The sequence below is a fragment of the Panthera pardus genome, unplaced genomic scaffold, assembly GCF_024362965.1.
Source record: "Panthera pardus isolate Hobbes unplaced genomic scaffold, ASM2436296v1 HiC_scaffold_12, whole genome shotgun sequence".
Lineage (NCBI taxonomy): Eukaryota > Metazoa > Chordata > Mammalia > Carnivora > Felidae > Panthera > Panthera pardus.
The window spans coordinates 40,783,885-40,805,768 of record NW_026526677.1 but is presented as its reverse complement, the minus strand read 5'-3'; the positions used below and the strand labels follow the sequence as shown (position 1 = coordinate 40,805,768).

General features: G+C 48.2%; 1 protein-coding gene and 1 long non-coding RNA gene across 3 annotated transcripts; one reads left to right on the top strand and one right to left on the bottom strand.

The window, feature by feature from the left end:
* Positions 1-1,379: 1,379 nt before the first annotated feature.
* Positions 1,380-15,557, bottom strand: LOC128776169 (uncharacterized). Its single transcript, XR_008421185.1, has 3 exons — positions 14,672-15,557; positions 4,557-4,780; positions 1,380-1,422 (listed from the first exon to the last, which is right to left on the bottom strand). It is a non-coding gene; the product is annotated as an uncharacterized LOC128776169 (long non-coding RNA).
* Positions 15,558-17,207: 1,650 nt separating this feature from the next.
* On the top strand, positions 17,208-21,608 carry TMEM86A (transmembrane protein 86A). Of its 2 annotated transcripts, none has more exons than XM_019456497.2 (3): positions 17,208-17,336; positions 19,454-19,718; positions 20,091-21,608. In XM_019456497.2, the coding sequence occupies exons 1-3, from the start codon at positions 17,316-17,318 to the stop codon at positions 20,525-20,527; spliced, it is 723 nt and encodes a 240-aa protein (XP_019312042.1). In that variant the 5' UTR covers positions 17,208-17,315; the 3' UTR covers positions 20,528-21,608. The 2 variants fall into 2 exon arrangements, with proteins under 2 accessions (XP_019312042.1, XP_053755882.1); XM_053899907.1 differs by lacking the exon at positions 17,208-17,336 and adding an exon at positions 17,747-19,342.
* Positions 21,609-21,884: the final 276 nt, after the last annotated feature.

Sequence of the window (21,884 nt, the reverse complement as noted above, 5' to 3'; positions counted from 1 at the left end):
GGTAGCTTTAATGTCAGAAATCAGCAAAGCAACCCAATGAGGAAAATATTATTATTCTCTTGATGAGGAAACCTGAGCTCCAGAGAAGATGTTACTTTCACGAGATTTCACACCTTGTACTGGCGGGAGTCAGGATTCAAATCCAGAGCCAAGGTCTTACCACAGTGATTTATGTATCACCTGCAACTATAGTTTTGAAAACTGCCGGGTTGGAATGTGGCATAGTAGAACTTGCTAAGAATAAAGGAGGTAAGGCGTGGTGACGATGGGGACCCAGATTTAGCGGGAGGCCTTAGAATAGGGTTGCCTGATCAATTACCTGACACCTAGTTAAATTTGGATCTCAGATAAACCATGCATAGTTTTTAGTAATAAGTAGGTACCAACCAAAAAGTTATTGGTCGTTTATATGAAATTCATATTTAACTAGAGGTTCTGATTTTTTTATTTGGGAACTAAGGGCATGATTCCAACTGGGAGTTAAACCCCCAGCACGGAGCCTGCAACTGGAGCATCTGCGAGGAACTGTGGTAAATCTAACCCCTGTCACTAGGCGGCAGTAGAGAACCGAGCAGGACAGGGGGAGGGACTACAGGTGTGTGCAGAGCAGGTCTAGGGAAGGGCCTTGTGACTGCCAAGGATCTCAAATCAAACCACAAAAGAAGAAACAGGCAGGTCACAGAAAGAACAGCTTATGCATGACTAATAAACGTGAGAAGAGGCTGAATCCCATTCATAATTAAATGAGTAAACCTCATGAGATGTTTCCCACCTCTCAAATTGGCAAAAATAAAAATAGCAAAAGGATTAGTAACACTCAGTGTTGTGAAAGTGTGAGGAAATACTATGTGAGTGGAGACTGATGCATCATCTTTGGATTAATATCAAAATCAAAAATGCATGCTGCCTTTAGCCAGTGATTTAGCTCTTTCTTAGGGTTTTATCAAACAGATTTGCTCATACGCAGACATTCATTGTTGTACTAGCCAAAACCTAGTACAGCCTAAATATCTACCCAATGGGGACTGATTAACACGTGGTAACATATCCAGGTAATGGGATACCATGCAGCCATTTAATGAATGGTGTAGGTCTGTGGTGTATACATCTGTTGGTGAGCAGCACACATACACTGATGAGGAAAGAATTCCAGGATATTCTGCCAAGTGAATAAAGCAAGATGAACATCATCATACATAGTTTTTCCAGTTTGTGTGTAACGGAGAGGGGAGGGAGGAGACCGATTTATAAATTCATTGAACATTTTGTAAGGATATCCAAGAAACCATCCACAATGGTTCTCCCTGGGGAGGGAGGCAGGGGGTGAAGGATGGGAAGGAAACTTACTGTGCACCGTGTAGGTTTTACTTCTTCTTCTCCTTCTCCTCCTCCTTCTTCTTCTTTACCACAGACAGGTGTTACCTTAGAAATTTAAAATAAAAAAGAAGTTTGAAAAAACAGAGAATGTCAGTGTTAGACTAACAGAAAGAAGGAAAAATATCCAAAAAAATAAGATGGAGAAAGAAATGGACTCAGCCTTGGGGTGCCTGTGTGGCTCAGTCGGTTGGGCGTCAGACTTTGGCTCAGGTCATGATCTCACGGTTCGTGAGTTCGAGCCCCATGTCGAGCTCTGTGCTGACAGCTCGGAGCCTGGAGACTGCTTTGGGTTCTGGGTCTCCTCCTCTCTCTCTGTCCCTCTCATGCTCATGCTCTCTCTCTGTCTCTCAATAATAAATAAACGTTAAAAAAAATTAAAAAAAAAAGAAATGGACTCAGCCTCTGGGGTTGGAGTGAGTCATCAGGCAGTAGCAAGCTGGGCAGGTCTGTCCAGAACACCTAGAAAAAAACCTTTGGTTTCCAGGACGCCTGGCCTGGCCTCCCTTGGCGTAAGCTGGGAAGATGCTCACAGTTTCAGGACTCAAGAAGCTGCTGGGGGGTGGACTTGCCCACTGGCCCCTTCTTGGGCAGCTCAAGGATAAGATGACATTCATAAAAACTGTAGGTGAGTGAGGCCAGCACAGGGCAGGCCCTGAAACCTCTTTTCACCTGAGTACCTTTCTTCAACTAACACAATCTTGGACATCACTTACATTTTAAATTTCACGAAGAGTTCTCGGTCAGCTTAGCCACTCAGGCTAGAAGATGAACAGTAGCAAGAAATGCAGGGGGGCCTGAGGTATGGGCAGTGCTAAGGGAGGGAAACAGGAAGAAGTTTAGTCCAGGAGACAGAGTTTAGAATGAGAACAGTGGGTCTCAAAGTGCATACTCCAGACAGGGCCCTAAACATGGAAAAACATAGACTCTACCTCCTACCACTTAAGTAATTGAGAAATAAAAAGGTATACAGGGCACCTGGGTGGCTCAGTTGGTTAAGAATCTAACTTCAGCTCACGTCATCATCTCATGGTTCATGGGTTCGAGCCCCGTGTTGGGCTCTGTGCTGACAGCTCAGAGCCTGGAGCCTGCTTTGGATTCTGTGTCTCCCTCTCTCTGCCCCTCCTCTGGTCACACTTTGTCTCTCTCTCTCTCTCTCTCTCTCTCTCTCTCTCTCTCTCTCTCTCAGAAATGAATAAATGTTAAAAAAAATTTTTTTTAAACAGGTGTGGAAGTCCAGCAAAGTTCTGAATTTTCCCATTGTGATGACTCTGATCTTTTAAATACCAAACATAAAATTCTTCTAACGTTTCTGCTTCCCTTATTTGCTGAACTTGTGCTTTAGTCTCTCCACTGGATAACTCCTCACTGTCTGCAGACTACTGGTATTTAAATCATCTGGCTTTTTGATGGCTACGTCAGTGCTACTAAATGGGAAGCTCTAGAGGTGGGTCCAGGAAAGTGAATTTTCACCAGATGAAGAAATAAGAGCAATAATAAATATGGTCATAGCTGGTCTCCAAGGTGCCTCCATGACTTTCGCCTCCTGATAATTCACACCCTTGTCTAGTTTCCTCCCACATTGTACTGGGGCCAGCATATGGCAAAAGTGAAGCCATGTCACTTCTGAGATTAGGTTATGAATGATTTAGGCTTCCATCTGGAGTGTCCACTTTCCTTCTCTTTCTTGGATCTGTCACTCTGGAGAACCCAATTTCTGTGTTGTGAGCAGCCCTGCGGAGAGGCCCAAATAGCAAGGATAAGAAGCCTCTGTCCTGCGATGAATGGATAAGGAAGATGTGAGATACACACACACACACACACACACACACACACACACACACACACACACACACTGGAGTATTACTCGGCACTCAAAAAGAACGAAATCTTGCCATTTGCAACTACGTGGATGGAACCAGAGGGTGTTACGCTGAGTGAAATTAGTCAGAGAAAGACAAGTATCATATGACTTCACTCGTGGAATTTAAGATACAAAACAGATGAACATAAGGGAAAGGAAGCAAAAATAATATGAAAATAGGGAGGGGAACAAAACATAAGAGAACAAACTGAGGGTTGCTGGAGGAGTTGTGGGTGGGGGGATGGGCTAAATGGGTGAGGGGCATTAAGGAGGGCACTTGTTGGGGTGAGCACTGGGTATGATACGTAGGGGATGAATCCCTGGGATCTACTCCTGAAATCATTATTGCACTATATCTAACTTGGATGTAAATTTAAAAAACTAGAAAAAAAAGGAGCCTCTGTCCCACCAAGAACTGAAACTTGCCAGCAACCAGGTGACAGGATGGGAGTGTGTGATGAGTATGGCGATGACTATTGTCCCAGGCCACCAGCTGACATCTTGGCAAAAACCTCATGAGAGACTCTGAGCCAGATTTCTTTATCTCTGCTAAGCCACTTCTGGATTCCTGATCCTTAGAAACAGTGAGATAATCCAGGTCTATTCTTTTTCAGCTGCTAAGTTTAGGGATAATTTGTTAAGCAGAAATAGATAACTAATACAAGTACCATTTGTTGAAAGCTTACTATGTATCATGTTCCTTCCAAGTGTTCAACAAACTTTATTCCACATGAATTTCTCAACACATTTGTGAGGTAGGAATTATCAGACCCATTTTACAGGGGAAGAAACTAAAGTTCAACACCAGGGCTGACATACCACAATTGTGTATATAAAGCTCAAAAGAGAATATCCAAAATGTTAAGGGCAAATATCACAAACTAGTACTCTAGCTTATAAAATATATATATATATATATATATATATATATATATATATATATATATATACATATATATATATATATATATATATATATATATATTTACCAGAACCGTGCTTGGGTGCAATAATTATCAGAAAAAAATTTGTATTTCTTGCAAAAAATGCACTCCCAAATGTCCTCAGAGGAGCTGAATTAGTTGACCATAAAGCATAATGTTTTCCATTTAAATTTTGGAGCATTCCTGCCAAATGCCGCGTTTTAAAATTTAGGCACAACTAACACTAAGGCAGCCTTTCTGACAATTAATTGCCATTAAAGCAGTTTCCCTCTTTTGTGAGTTTGTTTACTTATTTGCGTCAATAAAATCACGCCATCAGCATGAATGACCGAAAGGAAAAAAAAAAAAAGGCCAAGAGAATTTAAATGACTTACATGGATTCTCACAGTGGTTAGTTGACTTGCTAAGCCCGGAATGGAGCCTGGGCCTTTAGACACCTGCACTGGGGCCAATGACTAGCTTGAGGTTTTCTTTCTTTACTCGGTGAGCTCCTATCCGGTTCCATGCATTCCAGTCATATACACAAGGTGGGGCTGGGCTGCAGGTCCTGAAGGCGCCTTGGATGTCAGTGTAGACTTGACCAGCTGCATGACGTGACCTTTGGGAGGAGAGAGGGAAGCTGTGGCTCAAGGGGCTGAATGTTATTGGATCCCTCCCACCAGCTCCTCCGTCTGTGCTCATTTCTGCTGCGCTGGGAAGCAGCGGTAGAACAAGCAGGGAGTGTGAGAACCATCTACACCTGACATCAAATCCTGGCTCTCCCAGTTTCTTGCCGTGTGATCTTAGACTAGCAACGTGGCCTTTCTCTACCCGAGCTCCTTATTTTCACTAATTAATTAATGCATTCATGCAATGACACGTTTAGTTAAAAATATTTATTGAGAACTTACTAGGCATAGAATTACGTAGTGGACAAAACAAAGTCCCTTATCTTCAAGAGCTTTCATTCCAGCAGATGTGGAGGGTCGTTGGGGAGGCAGACAACAGGAAAACTCATAAATTATGTCGCGTGGGGATGGTTGTAGGTGTCATTAAAGACAATAAAAAGAGGGTAACGTGATAGAGTGACTGGGGTGCTGCTTATCTGTAAAAGGAGATGGTAATTCCTACTTTACAGGGTTGATATAACGATTACATAAGATGTAACATGTGAAGCGCTTGGTGTTGTGCCTGAGACAGAGTACTATAATGGTAACAATTATTGAGTCCTTGTTATGTAATAGACACTGTTCCAAGTAGTACAGCTATATTAACTCATGTAATCACCTGGTTTTAGGGATGAGCTAAGGCACAGCTATGTTGCATTACTTTCCTAAGGTCAGGTAGTAAACAGATGGTAGAGTTGGAACATGAACCCTAACATTCCGACCTCAGAGCCTATGTTTTCAATGGATTTGCTAACCGTCAGTGGTTCTCTCTGCCTTCTATAACTTGATTTATGGAAGATGGAGGGACCCAGAGTGGGGCATATTCAATGTTGTTGGAGGTGGGGGGCTGGAGGCCAGGTAGGACCTAGGGCAGCTTGTGGAGCAAATGCAAGGGCATCTGGAGAGTGAGTAGCCATGTGACCCGGTGATGCAACTAGATGACAAAGAAGTTGACAGCTGAGGATAATGAAGTCATGAGATACTGGGACGAAGAGGGTGCTTAATTAGCTCAGGCTGCTGTCACACAATACCATAGACTAGGTCACGTAAACAATAGATGTTTCGTTTCTCGCAGTTCTGGAGGCTGGAAGTCTGAGGTTAGGGCGCCGGCACAGTTGGGTTCTGCTGAGTACTCTCTTCCTGGCTTGCAGACTGTTGTCTTGTAGCTGTGTCTTCAACATGGCAGAGAGAGAGGACAACCTCTCTGGCGTCTCTTACGAGGGCACTAATCCCACCATGATAGCCTTACCCTCATGACCTCACCCAACCCTAATTACCTCCCAAAGGCCCCATCTCCAAATACCATCATATTGGGGGTTAGGGCTTCATTAGAAAAACTTGGAGAGGCATACAATTCTGCCCATGGCAGAGGGGATGGACAGGACCTGTGGAACTTATTGCCAGAATCTAGATCCACAAAGCTTTCACGGGCAGGAATCTAACAGAGATTAAACATAATAGGAAAAAGGCCAAGCCCTGGATTTGAGGCAAAAAGTTGCAAAGTCAAAGACTGGAAGAAAATATTTTGGATTTAATTAACAAGTTCAGCCCAAGCAGGTAGGGCAATGTGGCCACCAAAAGAGCTGACTTTTCTCCTCTGGCCAGATGCAGACATTCTTGGGACAACATTATATTTGGGCACTCCTACAACACAGTCCTAAGATGTTTTAGGAAGAGCTGTAGTATGGGGTCTCCCTACCCCTAGCACCTCAAAACAAATCCTTCTATCTGCAAACCTCTTCCCCAGGTATTTTCAAACAGACTGTCAGCTTATTATTTGTCGACTTTCCGAAGTGTGGACGTATTAATTTTTAACTATGTGTTACATAATGTGCCACTATATACTAGGTCTTTGTATGATAATAGACAGCAGGACTTAAAACTTAAGAAAAATACCTGAAATTTTAATTTGAGAAAATTACAGTTAAGAACAAGCCCAGGATGATTTTATTTTAGTGGTACGAAACCACTTTCAGGCCAGCTCACAGAACATTTAGGAATCCCTGGAGTCCTGCAGGGACACTGTTTGAGAACCACTACTTTATAATCATCTCTATTCTTTTTTTTTTTTTAATGTTTATTTATTTTTGAGAGAGAGAGAGAGAGACAGAGACAGAGCAGGAGTTGGGGAAAGGCAAAGAGAGAGGGAGACACAGAATCCGAAGCAGGCTCCAGGCTCTGAGCTGTTGGCACAGAGCTCGCACTCACGAACCGTGAGATCATGACCTGAGCAGAAGTTGGACACTTGACTGACTGAGCCACCCGGGTGCCCCTAATCATCTCCATTCTTGTCAACAACGTCACCGCCTCATTAACTGTGGACTTTTTCCCTCTGGCCACAATATCCAGTCTTTCCCCTTCTCTCTCTTCATCATTTCCCCCTGACCTTCATCATTTCTAATTCTCCTCCCTCCATGGGACCCCGACGGGCTATATGGCATGTATACTCAGACATTCATTCATTCATTTATTCAGCAAGTATTTTTGAGAACCTACTTATGTGCCAGGCTCTATGTTAAAAACTGATGGTACAACGATGGCCAGAACCAGGCATGGTCTCAAGTCTTATGGGACTTCTAGTCTAGTCGGGGAGAAGATCAGCAGATCCAATTAATTACGCTCATGATTTTAAATTGAGATGACATTTACGAAAGGACAAATTGAGGGGCGCCTGGGTGGTTCAGTGGGTTGAGCGTCTGACTTCAGCTCAGGTCATGATCTCAGCACGGAGCCCCTGTTTCAGATCAGCCCCTGTTCCTCTCTCTCTCTCTCTCTGCCCTTCTCCTGCTCACACACACTCTCTTTCTCTCAAACATAAATTAATTTTAAAAATGACAACAACAACAACAAATCATCTCTCCATAAGTGAGTGGATAAACAAATGGTAGTGCAGCTGTAAATGGAATATTATTACAAACAAGCAAACAACAAATTGATACAGGTGTGAAAAGGGCAAATACCAAAGGCTGCTAATAAACAAGTTTGGTCACCTTTATTCGTAAAGTTACAGAATCATAAGGTAGAGAAGTCATAGGGAGATAATTATCACAAGTTGGGGGGTGAATTCAAAGTCTTAGGATAAACACAGTATATAACTTTGAGTAAATAACCCAGTTTCACAGCACAAACATTGTAACAAAAGTAGTTTCCTATAAATATATTTATGGTCTCAAGGTTGTTAGTCAGCAATCCTTGAAACCATTAAAACCAACCTGTCCTATTATAAGGAAGTCATTTGATAGTAGACAAAAAACTCAAGTTTATAATGACAGGATATAAATAAATATAGGTTTAACAGAAACTTTACGGTAACTGATACATCAGTATTCCCCATGCTTTTCATTATCCAAGATGTAAGGCCAGCTAAGCACTTTATCTCCAAGTGCCTATGTCCACAGTCTTATAAGATTCCTCATTGGGGCACCTGGGTGGCTCAGTTGGTTAAGCATCTGACTTCAGCTCAGGTCATGGTCTCATGGTTCATGAGTCTGAGCCTGTCATCGGGCTCTCTGCTCTCAGCACAGAGCCTGATTTGGATCCTCTGACTCTCCCTCTCTCTGCCCCTCACTCGCTCATGTGCACGTGGGCTCTCCCTCATTCTCTCTCTCCCTCCTCCCTCTCTCAAATATAAACAAACATTTAAAACGATTGTCTCTCAACCCTCTACTGCCACTACTCCGACTTACATCTTTCCCAACTTTCTCCTGAGCTACTAGGACAGCTTCCTGATTGTTCTCTTTGCCCCCAGTATTGACGGTGCCATCCCACTCTCCATACTGGTTGCTTTCAAAAAATGAGCTTTCTACAGTGAAAATCTGTTTGCTCACCCCCATCTGCAAATCTTCACGGCTCTCCCTGGACTTGATCATGATTTGAAACTTCTTGGCAGTGCAGGCCCGCCACAATCCAGTGCCCAGACACACACCTCTTCCTGCGTCATTTCCCACCACCAGCCCTGGCACCCTATGCCCCAGACGTACCTAGTCACACTCTGTCCCACCTTTATGTCTTTGCACATATCCACTATTCTGCCTGGTAGACCTGGCTTAGTCTTCAAGCCCTGGGAAACCTTCTCAGACATCTGCGGCTGCGGCTGAGGGTAGTGTAAGTTACCCTTCAGTTAACCCTTTCTTTGGTGCCTCTTTCATCACGAGTCCCCGCGGCTATTTATTGATTCCTATGCTTGTATCCAGCACAGAGGTGCTCAAACTTCAGTGTGCATTTGAATCCTTTGGGGAGCTCATTAAAACACGGATGCCGGAGCCCCACCCCAAAGCTACTGAGGCAGAACTCCTGCGTGAAGTTCCATCATCTGTATGTTTAATAAGCTTCCCAAGTGACTCTGATGCACTGCAAAGCTTGGGAATGTTGAGAAGTCCCACTTCTCTTCGGAAAAGACTGTTGCCTAAGTCACTACGGGCAGATAAATGCCCCTACCCCGCCCCCCAGAGGAGGGTAAGCACTATATACTGAGCACTTATTCAGATCAGGTACCTTATTTACTTTTCTCATTAAACTCCCACAAAAACTCTCTAAGGGAGCTACTCATTTCTCCAAAGGAAATGGAGACTCAGAAAGATTAAACCATGTGCCCAAGAGAAACCGGGTGGTGCTGCTGCCCTCCAGAGCTGCTCCTATGACATCCACACTGCCGTGGCCAGTGCCTCTCTCTCTCTCTCTCTCTCTCTCTCTCTCTCTCTCTCTGTGCCTCATTTTTCATGGTGCCCAAATGCCTGCTGCTGGCCTAGAATAAATGGGAAAAATATAAGTAATATGGCCCTTTTCACTAAGCTGACGTCTATTTAAAGGATTGGCCTCAATTCTGAGATTTTCTTTTTCTTATTTTAGGGTTAAAATGTTTTTTTTTTTTCCTTTACAAAGTGATGGTGATAGCATTTGTTTTCCCTTTTTTAGTCTTTATGCGGCAAAATAAAAAATTGGCAACCCTGGTTCAGTGTCCTTTTTTCTTAAATTAGACTTGTTCTGGAAATCCTTAAATGTGGCACCGCTGATTTTAATGCAGTCTTCCTTCTACAGTGTGAGCCTGTTTCCCTGGCTCATCCTGCAGCAAGTGGAGATCACTCATAACGCTTCTCTGCACAATGGAGTTTTGGATATTGTTGCCCAGTGGGATATGTATGTGTCCGTGTGTGTCTGTGTTAGTAACGGAGAAGAATGGGCAGATTTTTCAGGGATGGGAGAACTGCTCAGCATCCCCACTTGACTGCTGCCTTCCCTCCCTTTCTGAGCCTGGCTAAATGGGGTGGGGGGTGGGGGTGGGGAGCATTACGGTCCGGGGTGGGAAGAGGGGCATGGTCACAATTCCAGCTCTTTTGTTTTGCAGTCTAAATCCTATTATAATATATGAGCACAACATGCTCCCAAAGCCCTCTCTTGTCCTGATGGGGGGCAGGAAGCCGAGCTGGAATAGGAAAGGGTTTGGAGAGGGCTGAGGTAACACAAATAATTCTCTTGGCCCCTGCACGGGGTACCTCAACCTCGCTGCCTTTGCCCTGGTCCCATTAGGAGGAATCCCCTGGAGAAAGTCCAACCAGTCACTGTTGTCCCTGCCCAATTTTCTGGCCTAGGGAGATCTGAGGAGAGGAGGCAGCATGCAAGTGGGAAGCTGAGGCCATGGTCATTACGTTGGCCGTTCCCCCTAGACTGTGAACTCCATGAGGACAGGGAAGGTCTGTTTTGTTCATGTCTGTGTCCCAGATACGGCCTGGCCCATTGTAAGTGGTTAATAAATACCAGTTACATGAATGAATGGTTGTATCTGAGTGGGGTAACAGAAGAAGGGCCTGGGCAGGGGACATCATCTGTTTGGGAAGATGGGGTCTTTGAGAGGAAGAGACAGGAGGGTCTGCTCTGGCCTGTTACCCTAAGACTGTTCCTCAGGCACTGGTGTTAAGAGGATAATTACTCATTCAGGGTTCTGGGGCTTAATGAGTGGGATCATCTAGGGTTTTTGTGTTTTTTTTTCAAAGACTATCCTCTTGCTCAAACCCCAGATAGTTCTCCTTTCTTGTTTCTACTTCCTCATATTAACATCCCAACAAGGAAGAAGGAACGACACAAAAAAACAACCCTGAGAGCGTAGAGTCTGGATGGAGAGGGAAGGTGATGGACTGAGGTTGGTGAGACAGCTGAACTTGGGTGACCCCAACGTAGGACTGACTAAAACATTTGAACTTCACAGAGCTAGGGACTCTAGAAGCTTGGGTGTTAGAGGTCATCCAATCCCATACACCCAACTGAAATCAGGGATCCCTCCTGGGGCATCTCTGGTATTGAACCACATTAGGAGACCCTTGGTTTGGTAGCTTTATAGTCAGAAATCCACTTAGGTGTCAAGGCCTCATGATGCCCTTGTCAACAAAGAAAAGGAAAGAGGAGTAAAAACCCAGGTGTGTCTGTCCCCAAGACCAGAAGTCAACCAAAGAGCTCAGAATGTCCTTAGGGACACTGACCCACATACTATCTCAAGACAGCATTAAGATTTAGCTCTGAGTGGGGCACCTGGGTGGCTCAGTCAGTTGGGCTTCAGACTTCGGCTCAGGTCATGATCTCTCAGTCTGTAAGTTCAGGCCCCACATCAGGCTCTGTGCTGACAGCTCGGAGCCTGGACCCTGCTTCTGATTCTGTGTCTCCCTCTCTCTCTGCCCCTCCCCTGCTCACACTGTCTCTCTCTGTCTCTCAAAAATAAATAAATGTAAAAAAAAATTTAGCCTTGAGTGACTGGAAAGATGAGTCCTGCTAAAATCTTTGTCTTTTTTCTAAAGGCTCCAGGAGCAGACCCTGCATCATGGCAGGGCTCACCTGCCAGGCCCAAGTGGGCTCCAGCATGACAGAGGCATTCTGGAAAGGATGTCTTCACAGGAAGGGTGACACCAGGATTTTGTTTTGTTTTGTTTTGTTTTTTAAATTTTTTTAACGTTTATTTATTTTTGAGACAGAGAGAGACAGAGCATGAACGGGGGAGGGGCAGAGAGAGAGGGAGACACAGAATCGGAAGCAGGCTCCAGGCTCTTGAGCCATCAGCCCAGAGCCCAACGCGGGGCTCGAATTCACAGACCGCGAGATTTTGACCTGAGCTGAAGTCTGATGCCCAACCGACTGAGCCACCCAGGCGCCCCAACACTGGGATTTTGTATTCCTAGGCTGGCTCCTGTAAGCAGAGAAGGACCTGTACGAACGCCCTGGGCTGGGATTGGGGGAGTTGAACCTCATACAGACCATGAGTTGATGAACCACACAGTCAGGAATGGAGATGAGTCATTGTCCTCTGTCTTCAAAGTTTTTGACCTACCACAATGGGGAAGCAGAACTACCATCTGCCATGTGTCCTAGAAGGAGGCGTCCAAACACAAATCCGCATATCATCTGTGTCTGGGTGTGTCTGTCTCTTTCCTTGTGAGTGTACTTGGCCATGGGTGTATCTGGGTGCAGCCAGATACATCCTCAGCATATCTTTTCACCTGCGTGTTTGTTTCTTTTCTGGTTCTCCTTCTTTTCCCCTCTTAAATATCAGGTCCCTCGGGGCTTGGTCTGGTCCATCTTCTCTACTCTCTCAAGACCCCTCCCGGGTTAATCATATCCACATATCTTCAGTATGGCTATGAATTCCAAATCTATATCCCTATCTTCACCTTGGTCCTGAGCCCCAGATTTGTATTCAGGTCCTCCCAAATATGCACTTGGCTGACACACATTCAACTTGCTTCTAACAACTCACCAATGACCCCACAGTGTTATCAGAACTTCTGAACTTGTCACACCCTCCTGAACACCTCTTCACTGGTATCTAATTTTCTTCCCTAGATTTACAGGTGGGACAGGAGTGGGATGGGATTTGGTAGGGTGGCTCTGAGAGTTGGCTAAAAGGTAAACAATTTAGAGCTGGATGACAATGCCACGTGGAGTCAGCCAGGTGAGAACAAAGTATCCTGTTGCAAAACCACAGGAATCAGAGTTACTGGGTTAGCTAAGCCCCAGAGGAGAAAGCGAGGCTAGCCCAGAATGATGGTTGGTCACCATTTCTACGCGTTATCCATGTTTCTGGTGTGTAAGAGCTGGGAACAATCAGAGAAGCTAAGGGACAGAAGACACCTAGCTTACTGTCATCTATAGATCGAGACCAAACTCTTCTGCAGAATATCCCTATCCTTTGTGACCTGGATCATGCTTACTTCTACAGGCTCACTCTTTCCACTTTTCCAGCTTATGCCAGTACTACAGGCATTTCCTAGAGTTCAGTGTGTCTTTTGGACTCCTATGTTCATGTGCCATTGCCTTTGCCTAGAACGTTATTTCCATTGATGTTTACTCAGTAAAGACCAATTCAACCTTTTGGAGTTAGCCCCAGTTCCTCAATGCCTCCCGGCACAACGAGTGATTCTGACATCCTTCTAATGTCACCTAAAACATACCTTTATACCTAAATTATTTCAATTGCCACACTACATAATAATCATTTACTTGCCTGCCTGAACTGAACTGTGTGCTCTACAAGAACAGAGCCTATATGTTACTGCAGTTTTTAGCCCCCAGCATCTAAATAGTGGCTCGTACATACTTGCAGCCCAGTAAACATTTGTTGGATGGATGAATGAATGGGTGAATGGACTTACACTCTTACAGGGGAGATAGACAAGTAAAGAAAAAAATTACAAAATTGTGAGGAAAAGACCATGCTAACAGGTCATTTTGGGTACAGAAAGGAAGGGATGCCTGATTTCAGGCCCCTATCCCACTTTCTGTTCCCTGTAATATGCAATTCAACACAAAAACACTAAACGGTAAAATAAAATTTTATTTAATTTATTTTCTTTAAAAAATTTTTTAATGTTTATTTATTTTTGACAGAGAGAGACAGAGCATGAATGGGGGAGGGGCAGAGAGAGAGGGAGACACAGAATCCGAAGCAGGCTCCAGGCTCTGAGCTGTCAGCACAGAGCCTGGCGTGGGGCCCGAACTCACAGACTGAGAGATCATGACCTGAGCCGAAGTTGGACACTCAAACGACTGAGCCACCCAGGCGCCCCAATTAATTTATTTCCTTAAGTAGGCTTCATGCCCAGTGCAGAGCCCAACTCGTGGCCTGAAGATCAAGACCTGAGCTGAGATCAAGAGTCAGATTCTTGGGGCGCCTGGGTGGCTCAGTCGGTTAAGCGTCCGACTTCGGCTCAGGTCATGATCTCACGGTCCGTGGGTTCGAGCCCACATCAGGCTCTGTGCTGACAGCTCAGAGCCTGGAGCCCACTTCAGATTCTGTGTCTTCCTCTCTCTTTGCCCCTCCCCTGCTCATGCTCTGTCTCTCTCTGTCCCAAAAATAAATAAAAACGTTTAAAAATTTTTTTAAAAAGTCAGATGCTTAACCGACTGAGCCACCCAGGTGCCCCTAAACTTTTATTTTTGAAACAAACAAGAAGCCTTATCCATAGACATGAAATTGCATAAGCTCCTTCTTTTTGGGAAGGGGGCATCACCTTTGCTTTGTTGGCAACTGTATCAGTCCAGGTGCTTGTACACTCAAGAATACAACAGAAGAGGGGTGCCTGGGTGGCTCAGTCAGTTAAGTGTCCAACTTCAGCTCAGGTCATGATCTCGCAGTTCATGAGTTAAAGCCCTGCCTTGGATTCTACACTGATAGCTCAGAGCCTGGAACCTGCTTTGAATTCTGTGTCTCCCTCTCTCTCTTCCCTTCCCCCGCTCATGGTCTGTCTCTCTCTTTCTCAAAAATAAACATTAAAAAAAATACAACAGAAGAGAATGTAATGACTCTTAGCAGAGATGTGGGCAGGGTTAAGGAAAACAGTTAAGGCTGGAGAGGCACCTACCTAAAGACCAGCAACAGCAGGGAGAGGTTGCCATCCCTAAGTCTGAGGTCCAGCGCAGGAGCCTGGAGGTGTAGCTATGGAGAAGCACAGCCATTGCCAGAACTTCAGCTCAGCCCAGCAAGCTGGTGAGGGGGAACCCCACCCACACTTTCCTTCCACCTTCAGATCTGCCTCTGACTCTCATGAGCCAAGCTCAGTCAGAAGCCAGAGGGCAAGTGAGACCTGGAAATACAGTTCATAGAGGTCAGTTTCCAGGGGTAGGGTAGAGAAGAGCCGAGAATGGAACTGGGTAGTGAGAGGACAGAGAATAACCAGCATTGGGGGACATGCCCCTGCTTTGCATGTGACCCATATATATGATTATTGCCTATTGAGTAATCAAGCATTGGCTCAGGCCCTGCAGATGACATTTCTAGGTCTTATGTAATTGGGTATTTGGGTATCCAAGCTTATTAAGATCTGTGCCACTTAATTAGTAGGTCTGGGGTAGGACAAGGGTATGTACGTTTTTAAAAAGTTTCCCAAGTAATTTTGACACGTCTCGCTCGTTAAGAACCACTTTTATAGTCCCATTCTCTCATTTTTATCACAGGGAAACTAACATGAAGAAAAATGAAAAGTGCCCTGACTCAGCCATGCTCTGAGAACTATCCCTTAGGTGACAATAAAGGGTTTGGCTGGAAACCTGAAATGTCTGCACATATCTTCTAGCCCTATTTCTCCATTTTCTGATGAGGAAACACAGGCTCCAAAGATGGAGTGATGTGCCCAGTTACACAGCTAGGGAGTCACAGAGATTTACATAGCTAGTAAATCACCAGCACTAAGTACAGTATTGGTAACTCTCAATCCAATCTTTTTCCTAGGCAGGACACTGCAGGAAGGAGTGTGTGTGTGTGTGTGTGTGTGCGCTCACGCATAGCACCAAGTCCCCAGGGCAGCAATTCTAGCATCCCATCTGGTAAGGTAGGTCTCCCCACAGACCCTGACTGGGGATAAAGCAGGGCAGGCAGAGTTCACTGCCCACTGAGGCTCTATGCAGAAGGGGCCTGGAGGGGATGGGGGAAGGCTGTGGGTGACCCCCAATCTCAAGTCTTGATTCTCACCCTATTGCCCCTGGCTCTGAATCTCTGGTTGTCAATTCCATCACTGAAAGAGGGCTCCTCCCCACTCCAAGTGGGTGTCAGGTCAGCACAGGCTTTGGGGAAAGCTGGGCAGGGGTCCCAAAAGAAAAAGAGGCCCATTGTGGGAGGCTCACAGAAGGTAGCCTATAGGCTTCTCCTGGCCCAGCATGAGGTTGGGGTCCAGCACTAGGGCCTTAGTGTCATCCCAGGATGTTTAAAACTCCTTGTTGGCTACTAATTAGGGCTAATTAGGGCCGCTTATTCCCTCCCATCCAACCCGAGTCCCCAAAGCCTGGCACACAGCTACTTCCCTCCTACTGCAGATCAAAGACCACCGGTCATACTTTAAGAAGTATCTGAAATCTCTGTCTTCAGGAAGCCTCTTGGACTTGTATTTCCTGACACCAACAGCCCGCTCGTCCCCATCCTACACAACACGTTGGGCTTGGGAGGAAACTTACAGATTATGCATTCATCTTATATATAAGGAAATCAAAGCCAGAGAGGGGAAGTGATTTACCAATCACACAGCATGCAAGTGGCAAAACTGGGACTAGATTTCAGTCCATTTGCATACCTGTCCACCCATGTAATTCCCATGATTCTGATGAGACTTTGTTCCAAATGTGCCTGTGTACCTTTAGTCTGTGCAATACAGACATTAAATTTGCTTAAGCTGGATTTTTGAGAAAGTTAGTATACTCCTTCGGGTCCGTAAGTATGCTCAGGTCTGCCTGTCAGTCATTCTGGTATGTTCTCGTGTTACTGTCTTCTCTGAGCTATGAGAGGCGTGTGCCCAAGAGCAATTAAGTATCGGTGCTCCGGAGGCTGCTGCGTGCCTGTATATGTGTCCCTGTTTTTACCATGAGGGATGGGAGTCCAAATGCGGTTTCTGGGTTTGTGTCTGAGTACTTGTATGATGCCTAAAGGTAATTGTGATTCTGTACATGTTTGTATATATGTTAGGACCACGAGTCTATGGGCTGCTGTGTACCTATTTGAGTGCCTCTTTTCAGCTTGAAGATTGTGTGTACCCTGCCCATTGTGTGTCCTTTAGACGTGTGTGGGTACACAGTGAAGGTTGTGGGTCTAATCGTAACTATGTCCGTGTGTGCTGCATGTTTAAAGACGGGAGGGAATCGCCTTGTATCCCCAGGGTTAGGAGATGTGTGTGGCCTCGTGTACACTACAGGAATGTGTTTGTCTCTCAGTCAAGCTCGGTCCTCGTCCAGGGCCTGGGGGGGGGGGGTCACGGTCACGTTCTGGGATGCCCTGGCACAGGTTCCCAGAGGGGCGGGGTCTCTAGCGCCCCGCCCCCCGACTCCAGGCCGCTCATTGGCCGTGGGTGCTATGACGTCGTGGGGATCGCAGACAGAAACCCCAGCGCCCGGCGGCGAGCGGGAGGTATTGTCCGTCACCCCGGGCTTTGTTACGTCTTCGCCTACTCACCTGGCCACGGGCGCGTCCTGGCCGCTGCAGCCCGGAGCGGAGTGCCAGCCGCTGCCGCCGCCGCCGCCGCCATGGTGTCCCCAGTCACTGTGGTGAGTGCGCGAGCGAGCGAGCCAGTGTCCGGCGCCCACCGGCCTGGGGACTGGGCTGCGGCAGGCCAGGCCGCCGGGGGCCGTGGAAGGGGCAGGGATCTCGCGGCGGTCGGCGTCCCCGGGAGGGAGGTGGGCGCTGTCAAGGCCCCCCCCCCCCCCCACCGCTCCCCGGACCCGCGGCGCCCCTCCTCCACGCAGCCCCTGCCCGCCCGCCGGAGGGAGGAAAACAGTGGGCATGTGACTCGGAAGCGTGACTTTGTTGATGTCTGTGTGTCCGACGCGGGTCGGCGGGCTGGTTGCCGGGAAGAGGTAGAGGACAGCAGCTGGCCGGCGGTCCTGCGTGGGCAGACCACAGGGAGGCGTGGGAGAGGGCGTGGGAGAGGGCGGGGAGGGCAGGAGGGTGACTGGGCCCTCCTGGGAATCCTGGCCCAAATCTTTTCCCTCGGTTCCTTATCTCATAAACAAGTCTGGGGCGGGGGAGGGGATGTCCCTGAGTCCAAGCAGCATTGGTAATGTGCTGGAGGAAGAGGGGTCATTCTCTCTTGACATTGCTTCCCATTCAGACTTTCTCAACTCGAACGTTTGTCTCTTTTCCCCACCCTTCCACTTCTAGTGTTGGATTCTCTATGATTGTCAAAGTCTCGCCAGCTACTACTGCCTGTTTCTCCTCATAGGACACATGGGGCTGGGGGACGGGTATGGAGCAGACCTTGATGCTTCCAAGGGCAGGCTGGTGGTTGATGGGGAGAACTGGGGACTGTGTGGCCGTCCATCTCCTCCAGTCTCCTCCTCCGCCCATGCCCCTGCCCTGACGAGCCTGGATGGGGGGAGATCTCCATAGGAAGGGACTTAGTCATCTTTTCTCCCTGCTCTCACTCCCGTCGGAGCAAGGGCAGGCTTGGACCTTGGACCTACGCATCTGCCTCTTCCCAACCTCCTTCATCACAGTCCGATCAGCCGTCAGGTAACTGGCAGTCTGGAAGTCAGTGTGCTCCCAGAGCCTTGTGCTGGACAGCTCACCCAGCCAGAGGCACAATCATTTTGGGCAGAATGTGGGTATACAGGGAACCTCAACCGTTCTGAACCATCCATAGAGACCCTGTACCAGAAGCCCAAGCAAAGGAGCTTCAGGGTGTCACAGATTGAGGATATCTGCCCCCCTCCCTAGCTTGGAGAGTACCTGCAGTGGCCTTAGACACACCTTTCTTTAGTGGCCCTCCCCCCTGATCCGTCTGAGGCCAAGTCAGCTGCTGTTACTTCCCCCCTCTCAGTTCCACATCTCCTCCCAGCCAGTCTGCTGGCTCCAGCGCAAAAGCTGGAAAGAGAACTCCTCCCCCGCTTCCTGCCTCTTTCTGATGAGCTCTTGAGTTGCTCTTGTTCTCAGAGAAATGAGACTGACCGACAGACAACCCCTTGCAACTCCCCAATCCCTGAAATCCTTCTCTAGCCAGCATCCGTATCTCCTCTCCTTGCCCTTCTTGGCACCTTTAGGCTGGTACCTTTAGGGGCAGCTGGAGTGGAGGCTGAGGAGCAGACTGGCCAAGGAAAGAGCCTGTGGGGGCTGAGGTGCCCACCCTCACACATTCCTGGCACTCACCCGGTGTTGCCAGGGCCCTAAGCCTGTGCACTGGCCCCACTGAAGATCACAAGGTGGCTAGTTGTGGCGTCTCTGTGGTTTCCTGCTGACTTCACTCCATTCCAGACAGCTGGTGGCTGATGGTGGCAGAGACGGGTTAAAGGGGTTTTGGAGGGACAGGGAGGGGCCAGGAAAGGAGAAGCATTGGCCTGCGGGAGGGGACTTTGTCCCAAGACCTGTTTTCTGCTCAGTGAGTGACCATTCTGGTCCTGCCCTAGGGCCAAGAGTGGATGTGGGCAGCAGGAAAGCGGAGCCCCTCCCCTTCCTAATCAATTAAGCCTCAGGGTGATGATGGGCATGTTCACACTCTGCTGGCTAGTTGGGACAGGCCAGACTGAATTTCTGCATGTCAACCCTCCCTACTTGGAAGGTGGGCCTGGCTCTGGGGTATACGTCTGGGCTGAGGGTGCTGGCTCCGAACACCTCTGTGATCTTCTGAGCTCGTAAGTGTTGAGTGCTGCCCTTGTCCTATGTCCTCCAGGTGAAGAGTGAGGGACCCAAGCTGGTGCCCTTCTTCAAGGCCACCTGCGTGTATTTTGTGCTCTGGCTGCCCTCGTCCAGCCCATCGTGGGTCAGCGCCCTCATCAAGTGCCTGCCCATCTTCTGCCTCTGGCTCTTCCTTCTGGCCCATGGCCTAGGATTCCTGCTGACCCACCCCAGTGCCACCCGCATCTTTGTGGGGCTCGTCTTCTCCGCTCTTGGTGATGCCTTCCTCATCTGGCAAGACCAGGGCTACTTTGTGCACGGTCAGTTGCCACAGTAGCTGTTTGGGAGGAATCCTGGGGCTGGGCGCTAGAGGGTCTTAGGTGGCCAAGGATTTGGGAGAGGGAGCTTTTGAACAAGAATATGGGGCATCTGAGGGGTTGTGAGGCCAAAGACCGTGGGGCCCTTATTGGAGGATTGCCTGACAGAGGATCTGGTGATCGGCTCTGGAGTTCCTCAGGGGAGGGGGTGGTATCTTTACCTTTGTGGATTTCTTCCCACCCCTGATACTCCCCAAACAAAGTTCCTGGGTTATCCCAAGCACTCCCCTCCCCCCCCCCCCCCCCGCCACCCCATGTTCCTCATTACTCATCCGAGCCTGCCCTCAGCATCCCCTCATCCCCTCTCACTCCCAGGTCTGCTGATGTTTGCCGTGACCCACATGCTCTACGCCTCGGCCTTTGGCATGCGGCCACTGGCTCTTCGGACAGGTCTGGTGATGGCAGTGCTGTCGGGCCTGTGCTATGCTCTTCTCTACCCAGGCCTCTCAGGTGCCTTCACCTACCTGGTGGGGGTCTATGTGGCCCTTATCAGTTTCATGGGCTGGCGGGCTATGGCAGGACTACGGCTGGTTGGGGCAGCCTGGCGCTGGACTGAGCTGGCAGCAGGCAGTGGTGCACTGCTCTTTATCATCTCAGACCTGACCATCGCCCTCAACAAGTTCTGCTTCCCTGTGCCCTACTCGCGGGCACTCATCATGTCCACCTACTATGCTGCCCAGATGCTCATCGCCTTGTCAGCTGTTGAGAGCCGGGAGCCAGTGGAAGACTACAGACTGAGCAAGGCCAATTGAGAAGCCAGGGTGTGGTTACCCCTCTCTCCTCCTGGGGGAGGGGTCCAGAACCTGCAAGAACTGAGTCAGGATGGCTGCAGGACTGACCTGGGGCAGTAGATACCACTTCGGAAATGTACACATTTGAAGGGGGGTAAGCAGGAAAAGGATCTCTCTAGCAAAGTTGGTGTTCCAGAACAATGCTTACAGTTAAAAAGAGCCAGCCTAATTCTCCTTGCTGGAGCCAGAATTAGACATCTCCCCACCTCTAACCCCATAGGGGCCGTCAAAGCCCCTCCAGAGGGCAATGGTGCTCAGCGTCTTGACCTCCCCCCGCTTCTAGATGGAAGAGTCTGACTCACCCCACTCCCATTCTTTCTGATCTGCACAAGAGTCGAGTGAAGAGGGGAAAAACCTGACCTGAGATGACCCAAACCCAGGGCTTGAAACCTGTTTCACAGGCCCCTAGGTGAGAAGACTGGATGAGAATGGAATCTTCCTTTCCCTCATCTATCCTTGTTACTTGAACTATCTCCGTTTCTAAGTGGTGGGTGGGAAGGTGAAGGGGTGTCTGCCCAGGTAGGGAAGACTGGGGACTTCACTGGCCTAGGAGCTTGGGCTACCAATGATTCAAGTTGGCCCCATCTCTCTCAGAGGCCAGTCCAGAGCTCAGGCCCACCACCACCACCGCCACCTTTAGACCCTATCCCCAGGGTTAGGGTGAACTATACCAAAGGAAGGGGCCAGCCTGTATGTGTGTCTGTGCGTGTGAATTTGTGTGTGTGTGTGTGTGGTCTGTCTCCCAGACTGTCTGGGTCTTTCTGTGCCATCTGTCTCTGTCCTGCTGTCTAAGTCTTATAGGGAGAGGGCCTCAGGGAGTTGCTGAGGGGGTGCTGAGCCTGGCTTAGAGAGCTGGGACCCCATCCCACCACCATCAGTGCTTTCTTCTCTGCCCCTTCTGCACTGGGAGCAAGAGGAGAGGGCTCCAATGACATTCTAGGGTCATAAGACCTAAGGCACATTCAATGCAAAAGGAGCAAGGATGGGACAACGCCATCCTTTGCTGTTCATGTGAAAAAAATAAAAACCAAGGGCCACTGGCTGCTCTGCTTGTCTGCTTGTGTGGCGTGTGCCTGTCCTGGAGAGAAAGGGGTGGGGGCATGGTGCCAGGGGCCCTGGATGTCCTTACAGCCTGGGTCACAGTGCTGGCCAGTGCATCTTGGCGCCAGGCTGGCTCCCTGGCTCTGGTGACATGGTGCCTGCTGGAGTGGGTCTCCCTTCCCTGGTCACGTGTATGGGTGTGGATATAATTCAGGAGGGTGGGGGATGGGCAGTATTTGCCACCATCCGATTTTGTCTTTGATGCATTCCCCTGTGC